The 9381-nt window shown below is 46.0% G+C and overlaps 1 protein-coding gene across 1 annotated transcript; it reads right to left on the bottom strand.

The window, feature by feature from the left end:
- Positions 1–1801: 1801 nt before the first annotated feature.
- On the bottom strand, positions 1802–4715 carry dynll1 (dynein, light chain, LC8-type 1). Its single transcript, XM_018728654.2, has 3 exons — positions 4621–4715; positions 3557–3695; positions 1802–2569 (listed from the first exon to the last, which is right to left on the bottom strand). The coding sequence occupies exons 2-3, from the start codon at positions 3686–3688 to the stop codon at positions 2432–2434; spliced, it is 270 nt and encodes an 89-aa protein (XP_018584170.1). The 5' UTR covers positions 3689–3695; positions 4621–4715; the 3' UTR covers positions 1802–2431.
- Positions 4716–9381: the final 4666 nt, after the last annotated feature.

Raw genomic sequence — 9381 nt, 5'->3', positions numbered from 1 at the left:
TTGAATAGTACAGGTACACAGCAACGAAATGCAGTCTAGCATCTACCAGAAGTGCAAATAGTAGAATTGTGCAAATGAACGAGTGCAGTTAAAAAAAGGAAATTTATGTACAAGTAAATAAAATAGCATACGGCAGAGAGTATGTACAAAAGTAGCAAGCATAATGCACCATGTATGTACAGATATATATATATATATATAATACATATATAAATATACACATTTATCCATATTATACACACATATATACATACATATACACAAAGATAACTAGGACATGCTATAAATTAATCATTACAATTATGATTATTATTATTATTATTATATAGAGATAACACCAGAAATACAGGGTGAAGCAGAACCGCATGATGATTACAGGCAGTGAGAAACAGTAAAGCATCAGTTAGACATCAGTGATCTAACAATGTAGAGTTCAATAGGGTAATGATTGTAGGGAAGAAATTATTAAATTGGATGGATTTTATTATTATATTGTCATTATTGTGTAGAACATGCAAAATCTTAAGGTAATGTGCTCCATAAGGTTAATATGATGAACGAGTTATCCTTGACCTCTACACCGTCTCCTCGTACATCTTGGGCTCTGCAGAAGCCTCAGCTGCTGCCTGAACATGAGCAGCGCCAGTGTGCATTTGGGACACTCCTCAACTCCTGTGTGGTATAGCACAGGCCCAAGGGCAGCAGGAGATCACAAACTCTTGCTGGTGCCAGAGGGGCAGGACAAGGTGGTTGTGCCCCTGCTAAGCCAAGCCCTGAACCATCTGCAGGTCCCGAGGGTGCAGGGTTCAGGGTATCGACGGCTAGAGCAGATGAGTACCCCTTTGCCCAGTGTCAGTGTGTCCCGCTGTCAGCAGCCTGCCTTCCACTCAGGGCCGAGCACTGATACCTCGCGCCACTCCTGGCTCTTCGGCCTCCGGCCACCTCTTTGCCTGAACCGCAACGGTATCGCTCTCCGGCTCCCACTGCGCTCTTTAGTGGTCTGCCGGTCCTGTGCTGAGCATCCAACTCGTAGAGCTGGAGGGAATCAGTTTGGGGAGCTAGCTGCCCCCCAGCTTTGTAGAAGGTCAGCAGACACATAAGGGAAGCGCTTGCCTTACAGTTCGGGGATGAAAGTGGTGCAGAGCTGACCATTGCCAGCAGCTCTGGGCAGCTCAAGGTGCAGCTGAAGTACACTGCCACGTGCTCCCTGGTTTCCTTCCTGGGACAACAGCGCACCCTACCCATGTTGCTGGCGTCGGCGTCAACGTCGAACCATCACTGGCGTGCTCACAGCAGTGGCTGACCCCCCGATGAAACTAAGAAGCTGCTTGGCTTGCCAATGTCACGAGCAACAGGCCAATAGAGCGCACCCACCTCACCTTCATACTCACCATATGGCGCAGTCTTAGGCTTTGCTTCTGGTGCCAGTTGACCCAGCCGATGTCAGCCAGAGAGATGAAAGGAGCAGAACAGACTGCAATACGGGGCAGCAGGTGAGGAGTCTTTCCTGGTGACAACATTAAGCTCTCGATAGTCCACACAGAACCACCAACTCCTGCTCACGAGGACATGCGCCTGAGTTTTTCAAGAGTGACCAGGAAGAAGGAGCAGGGCAGGTCGGTACTACAGCGGGGTACGTAATCCCAGTCGGGCCAGGTCACTCAGGTGTGGTGGTTATTGATTTACCTCCCCCCCCCCTCATGAGGGTCCTCTTCTACATACCTTCACTTTTTCACTCTAGTGATGGGTCCCACTGGGGAGTAGGGTTGGAGGGGCACTATTGTTTGGAAAGAATTAAGTGTTGGTTTTCATCAGGTTTTACTGTGATTTTAACACATGGACATTCTTTTTTCACGAATCTACAGTTTACATAATGATTCACAAAACAATGGAAAAAGTAGATGGTTCAGTCCTTTCTGCAGGGACTGTACATTCAACCCTCAACAATACTTCCACATGGACTCCGTTTACTGGGTTTCTCCACTGTCGTAACTAAGCCGAAGGTTCTCGGGTCAAGTTACAAAACGACACACTGAAACCCAAGCATCCCTATTGTTTGGCTAAAAAGGGTACCACGGTGATCTACTCCAAATCCACAGTAGTATAAGCAGTGAAACAACTAAATGAGGCTAATTCCCCACAGTCAGAAGCCAAAATTGGAAGCAGGCGGTATGTGCTAATAAAATGTAAAACAATTCAGACACACACAACTTTAGTACAAAAAAAAAAAAAAAAAAAAGAAAATTTATTTTGAGTGTTGCTAAATTTGCAGAATAGAAAAACAAAAATAAATATGTTTTTACGCTGCCATTTCTAACAAGTAGTAACGTAAAGCAGCAAAGAAAATGCAGGTCCTCGTGGCCAAGAGAGAAGCATTCCGGGAGAGTCCGATTGCTGTCGGTTGACTGCCAGGGTACGGTCACCAAACTTTTCAGCCAGATTTGAACAGCAAGATGGCCACCTGGCCCAGGTAGAAGTAGATGAAATGCTTCGTCTCGTGGGTGACATAACTTCCAAAATTCCTCCCCACAATGCAATGCCAAGTGGGATTGTACTTCTTGTCAAACTCCTGGGGAACAAAATTAAAAAAAGGTTTTTCAAGCAACTACAGACAGGTTGCCATCATGTGGGTTCATCTGTCCACTTGTTCAGCTCTTTTCAGAAGATCAGCACCATATGTGCAAGTTATGACATATTATGCTAATTTAGCAAGTGAGGTGTGAAATAATACACTTTATAATTGTGGGTAGTGTTTTTGGGAGAATTAAAAGGGATTGAACAGTGCAAACAGCAGTTCTCTCCCTCACACGTAGCGAATAAGGTGCTACCAGTCATGGAGGGCCACAGCAAGCTCTACTTTTCACTTGTTTTTACACGGGTCATGACTTCGACATACTTCAAAGTGTGTGCTACATTGACCGGCGCACTTTACCTGGTGTCTCATGCCTACACAAAACACATATTCTCAAAAGATGGGCATCACGTTGTGCAGCGATTTGGAGTCATGCCTTGCCTCAGTCCCCATCCTGCACAGGCTCCTTCAACATCTAAGGAACGTACCCTCAAGTGATGTAGCAAAATGCTTTTCTGTATCACTGGGTACATTACCATTAGTTTTGTTTTTGTACAAATATAAACTTTTATGTCACCTTGGACAAAAGCACAAGTTCAGTAAGACTACATTTATTCATTTAGCTGATGTTTTTCTTCAAAGCAACATACAGTGCTACCCATTCATACAGCTGGGTAAATTTACTGCAGCAATTTAAGTACCTTGCTCACGGGTACCATGGCCGGAGGTGGGAACTGAACCCGCGACTGGGGCTCCCAAGGAAGTAGTGCTAGCCACTACACTACCTGTTGTCCCCAATAGTGACTGACAGGGGAAGATCGGTGGATTGTGGCCCTCCAAGATCGGAGCTGCTCATGTGTGTTAAAACCCCCCCCCCACAACAAGTTTAACCTGTGCTCCTGTTCAGAAAGTCAGTACCGTGGCTTTTCTTTCATTTACAAATCAGTAATCTCAGTAGTAACACTTTAGTGTGAAGAGTCCTACCTTCTTGATATATGCAGCAATGTCCTTCTCGATGTTGTACTTCTCCAGAGCCTGGGTCGCGCACTCCACGGCATCCTGCTGCATCTCCTCCGACATGTCAGCATTCTTAATCACTGCCTTCCTGTCAGACATGGCTGCCCTGAGGGAGACACACAACCCAAAGCGCTGACCTGTGTCCTCATGTTCTCCATGTCCATCTCCAGTGACTTTCAGTGACCACCAGCCACCTCTAGTGACCGCTAGTGATCTGCAGTGACCACCAGCAACCTTTGTCGGTGAGCACCAGTGATCCCTAGTGTCCAGCAGCGACCTCCACGGGCCGGTAGATGGGATCGTGGTTAAAGCGGCCCCTCGGCTGGGTTCTCAGCCCTGCTGCACAGCCCAAAGCCGTGCCATAATAGGCAAAATGGGTGTAAAATTACGGCAGAACAGCTCTTCCCAGCAGCCTACCTCACCCTGGACAATCGACTCGACTCAAGGAAACACTACTAAGACTTAGTCTAAGTTCACTCCAAAGCTGCAGGTGTGGAACCCGGAACCTTCTCTCCTCAAAAGTAACAGTCACACAATGTGTTTGCAGAGGAGCCCACACGACACGGCGGTTTCTATGGAAACCAGCCGCACGCAGAGATGCTGCTCGTTGCTCCTTCCGTCTCTCCTCCTGTACCTCAGCGCGGTACAAAAACACTCGAGAGAGAGAGAGAGAGAGAGAGAGAGAGAGAGAGAGAGAGAGAGAGAGAGAAACTCGAGTCACCGAGTCCCCGAATTCACGACTCAGCAGCGCAGCTTCTTTACCCAAAATATGACCACCGCATCATACTTAGCGTCGCTACTAGAATCACATATCAACTTGAGCGTAAAAACAAGTCTTTAAGTTTAATAACTTAGTGCTGACGACGATCTTGAATCAATCAATCAGCGTCTAGTAACATTTCTAGCAGACACAACTGCAAAACACTTATTTACCATGACTTACTAACATTTTTATATTTCGAATGCGATTTTAAATGGCAGAAACATTCACTACGATCTCAAAACTTTTTACTTCATACCGCGAAATTTACCTTCTTTACGGTTTTATCTCCTCTCCGAGCTCTGCCACCACGGATAGACACTAACCGCTCACGTGCCAATATCTAGTGGCGCTGTTAAATAGAGCCACACCAATGTGTCCCATTGGTTGTTGGGGGGGAAGGCGACTATGCTATTGGCTAATTCTTTGCATTTGGTACAGGCTTTTATTCCTGCATTTTATTTCAGACCGGCATGCTTTGCGTTTGAGTGTCTTTGGTCCCTTCCCCGCCCCAAGTGCCTCTATTAGACTTTAATAAAGTGTTAAAACACCCCAAATACAAATAAAAAATCAAAACTTACAAAACAAGGAATCGCATAATCCACGAATAATTTACATTTCACATCCAATCACCATATATTTACTACACCATTAAAGTTGAAAGAAATCCTTAAAACAAAACAACAGACTAGTAAAACACAATAACTCAACAAAACACATAATCATAATGCACTAACAAGTAACGAACCGTATAAATGGCAGAACCGTTGTGTAAGTAGCCGCTTCATGTGGTGCAATGTGACAAATGAGCTGCTCACATCATGTGTCTCCTCCTGTTGTGATGCGTCGTCATGAACCCCTTGTTCTTTTCTCTGAGACGTACGTCGCTTCGGAGAAAATAAGCGTCTGCTGAACGACTAAATGTAAATGTACTCAAACATGGGAGAAAACGTCTGCTTATGTATGCTACGATATGGGCCAGTCAGCCCTGAAGGTAAACCTGCGACGCATCCGCACGCACTCGTGTTTCTCTTCGAGTGCCAATATCATGTGAAGCGGACGTCGACTGGGAGGCACGGTGGCGCAGCGGGTTTGGCCGGGTCCCGCTCTCTGCTGGGTCCGGGGTTTCAGTCCCGCTCGGGGTGCCTTGCGACGGACTGGCGTCCCGTCCCGGGTGCGTCCCCTCCCCCTCCGGCCCTGCGCCCTGCGTTGCCGGGTTGGGCTCCGGTTCACCGCGATCAGGACAAGCGGCTTCAGTCGGCGTGCATGCTCTGCCACATCCAATGTCATCCGAGAGACGTCCGGCCCAGCGGCTGTGTGGGGTCCTACGGGTTTGGGTCCTCCGTTCAGTCCGCTCACATGGTCTCGTTCACTTTACTTCATGAAACCATCCATTTGAAAGAATCACTTTGCCCTTTGGACCTGTGTGATTAAAAAAAAAAAGTTCAGCAGGCACACACACACACACAAAATCATCAATGTGAGAATTGAAAAAATGCTATTAACTGGTATTAATTCTATTTTAATGTTTTCCCTATGACATTAGGCATCATTTAGGGTGACTAATTATGAAACTGATAAAAAAACAACTACTAAAAGTTCCATATTAGAAATGCATTTTAAATTAAATGACATAAAAACTATTCCTGCATTAAAAATAAACATGCAGAATTCCACACTAAGTAAAACAACTCTTCCCAGATTAATCTGACTTTGAACTTCCACATAATTTTAAAAACCCCCAAAACTGTCAAAGCTAAAATGACAAAATAAGAAGAAATGAAGCATATCATAAAGACGCCACTGTAAGATCCCAACACTGCGTAAGACACACACCTTCAGAACCGCTTGTCCCATACGGGGGGATCACGGGGAACCGGAGCCTAACCCGGTAATACAGGGCGTAAGGCCGGAGGGGGAGGGGACACACCCAGGACGGGATGCTACTCCGTCTCAAGGCACCCCAAGCGGGACTCGAACCCCAGACCCACCGGAGAGCAGAACTGTGGTCCAACCCACTGTGCCACCGCACCCCTTGCGTAACACAGTAAGTGTCTTTTCACAGTTCGGTGGTCCTACACGGAAAACATTCATTTAAAGAAAAAAAAAACTTTTGGAAAAACATAAGATGCAAATCGATAACATGCAAAAAATCATCAAGTATGCAAAACCAAAATGAGCGTACAAATTTTTAAAAATTAGTCAGTAAAAGAGCGAACAGTAGAGATAGATAAACTGAATAATGGATAAAATAACATGAACGTATTCTATAAAAGGGGACACATTAAAGTAGCTGACAAGGAGCAGGATGAACTGAGGACAGGTTGAAACCAAATGAAGCTCTTCCGCCTCTCCTCAATGTTCTCAATTTACGTCCCGTTTCACCCTAAATTTCAAATCTGCTTTTGTTTTTAAAAATCAGCGGCCCGCCTCCCAGGTCCATCTCCCGGGCGGACGCGGTTAGCACTCACATTGCACACTTTGCGCTCAGGAATGCTAATGACCAGCCAGGTCCCGAAAAAGATCTGCCCTCTTTACCCTGGTCGACCATCCCTTTGTAATCTTGTAAATATCCACTCCAAATGTCTGTTCAGACATCGGCAACAGGCTTCCACCTGAGGCCAGACTGCCTTACCGTACCCGGCACTCCTGGAAGTGCTTGAGGGTCATGGGCCGCGGGCAGCCCGGACATCCGGTCAAACCGTGCCTGTGCAGGAGCTCCGTGACCGGGCGGTGGCCCGCGGAAACACAGCTCGAGTCCTGCACGTGGCTGTCGAGCCCTTTCAGTTGGATTTGGGCCCAGGTCCCTGCCGCTAAGCTCACTAACACAGGCATTGCAGAAGAGGGTTCTGGAGTCTTCACCTGCAAGGAGACACCTCATGCCATACTCCACCTCATGGCATGTCAACAGTGGGATGGCAAGACCTCTGCTTTGGGTCTGAAGACAGATCACAAATCCACCTGATGGTGCATCACAAACAACAAGCAGAGACTGGTGGGAGCCACCGGGTGGGAGCGAAGCTATGGAAGGAAGAGGCAGCCATATTTGTCGGGCAACTCTGGGACATGCCTCTTGCTCTTGTCCTTCCACAGATACTTGACCTCCCTCTTCCAACTTTCATGTCTCCCACCCTGTACCGTGTTAAAACATCTTTGATATACGTGATGTCAGTGGCACAGCTGGACTCTAAATGCTATGTTTGGCTGTTGGTCAGTAATCCTTGCCGGAAGAGAAACCGTAGTTTCTTTGTCAATTACTGACGTGTATTTTTACTTTAATCTGAGCACTGAGGAGGACATTTAGAAAAATGCGGGTCGTGTCGACTGAGACGGACGAACCTGTATTCCTTTGTTGAAACAAAGAACAAGCCCATTTTTCTAACTTTTTAAGCAGTTTTACTTAAACAGTACGATGGAAAAGGACATCGTGACAGAAAAGATGAAATACCTTTGACAAAGTTCAAATCCGATTTTGTAAAGACAAAGTATTACAACTAGAAAGGAGACTTTGGTGGACAGCAATTGGTTTTTAACAATATTTCCCCACTGCTCACAGAGAGTTGTGCACTAGTGCAAACTTAAGAAGGGGCGGCATGGCGGTACAGCGAGTAGCACTGCTGTTTCGCAACACCTGGGTGGTGCAGAAGGACGTGGGCTCGAACTCCACTCAGTCTGTGTGGAGTTTGCATGTTGGCTGTGTGGGTTTCCTCTCAAAGTCCAAAGACAGGTTGTTCAAGTTCCCCCAGAGTGTGTGTGTGTGTGGATGAGTGACCCATTGTAAGTAGTGTATCTAGCAGTGTAAGTCACCATGATATGCGGGCTGATAATACCACATAGAGTTTGTTGGAAGTTGGAGAAAAACGTCTGATAAGTAAATGTAAGAAGTGGAAAACATTTTCAGACAGAATTTGTTACAGGATGTTTTGAGGAAGCTGCACATTAGAGGTGTGAGAAAGAGAAGTTCATTCCAGCAAACCAGGTTATCGCAACATGCTGCCGCTCATCAGATTACAGTATGTACTGTATTTACCAGCAGTGTTGAGGACTCCTTAAAAGCCAGTAAAAATGACTTTTACTTCTGATTATTGTGGCACGCAGCGCCATGGGTTTAGATGGGGTGAAGAAGGACGCAGAGGCAGCATTCATCTCGAACGTTTAATTGAACACCGGCACACAGGGAAATAACGCCCTTGGCCCAAGGATCCCGCTTCCTCCAGGACCTGCACCTCCAGCCAGCCTTCCCAGCCTGCTTAGTGCTCCCAGGCTCTCCATCAACAGACTGAAAAACTGGTCACCCCATCATCTCCTCCAGAAGTGGCCCCAGTGGCTGCACCCCCACTTTTCACATTTTTCCCCATAATGCAACTAGTATTTACCTTTAACTGGTTTCCCGCCTAAAACAGTAACACGGGTCGTTACATTACTATTTCTTGTGTACAGTAGTGTGTTTATTTTCATTGTGCTTCCCTGCTGAAGGAAAAGTTGAACAATTTCTCTGACTTTAACAAGAATTATGTACCTATGTCCATTCATGTGTCACACTAATGACAATAACTCATTGACTGCACATTTATACATTTGTACAGTGCTATTAGACACAGTAAACGTATGTATATATATATATATATATACACATATATGTATTATACTGCACATTTATTTATAGTAGAGTGCAGTACTTTTCTCACTCCTCTGCCAGTTATCCACAAAATAAAATTACCTCAGTGCCCATGATACAAAGGGCTCACACTGTGCGTCCAACAGACTATGAAATGTTCATTTGGGGATCATCTGCTTGCTGGGGCGACAAACACACACAACACAACGAAGCGTCCAGCCTGGACTCCAGGCACGCACGGCACGGCTCAAATCTCACTCGTCGTTGTGTTTACAAGAGTAACACTTGTATTAATTACTGTGAGCCCTCGTCTTACTGTACTGTACTTTACACATACCCGAGCGAAGGTAATAGCTGTAATTACCCGGTAAAGCGCGTGAATGTAACCGCGCGCAAAGGAAAACGAACGCCAGC

This window comes from Scleropages formosus, chromosome 21, assembly GCF_900964775.1.
Source record: "Scleropages formosus chromosome 21, fSclFor1.1, whole genome shotgun sequence".
NCBI lineage: Eukaryota > Metazoa > Chordata > Actinopteri > Osteoglossiformes > Osteoglossidae > Scleropages > Scleropages formosus.
Note: the sequence above shows the minus strand (reverse complement) of the source record. Positions and strands in the feature narration are given on the sequence as shown.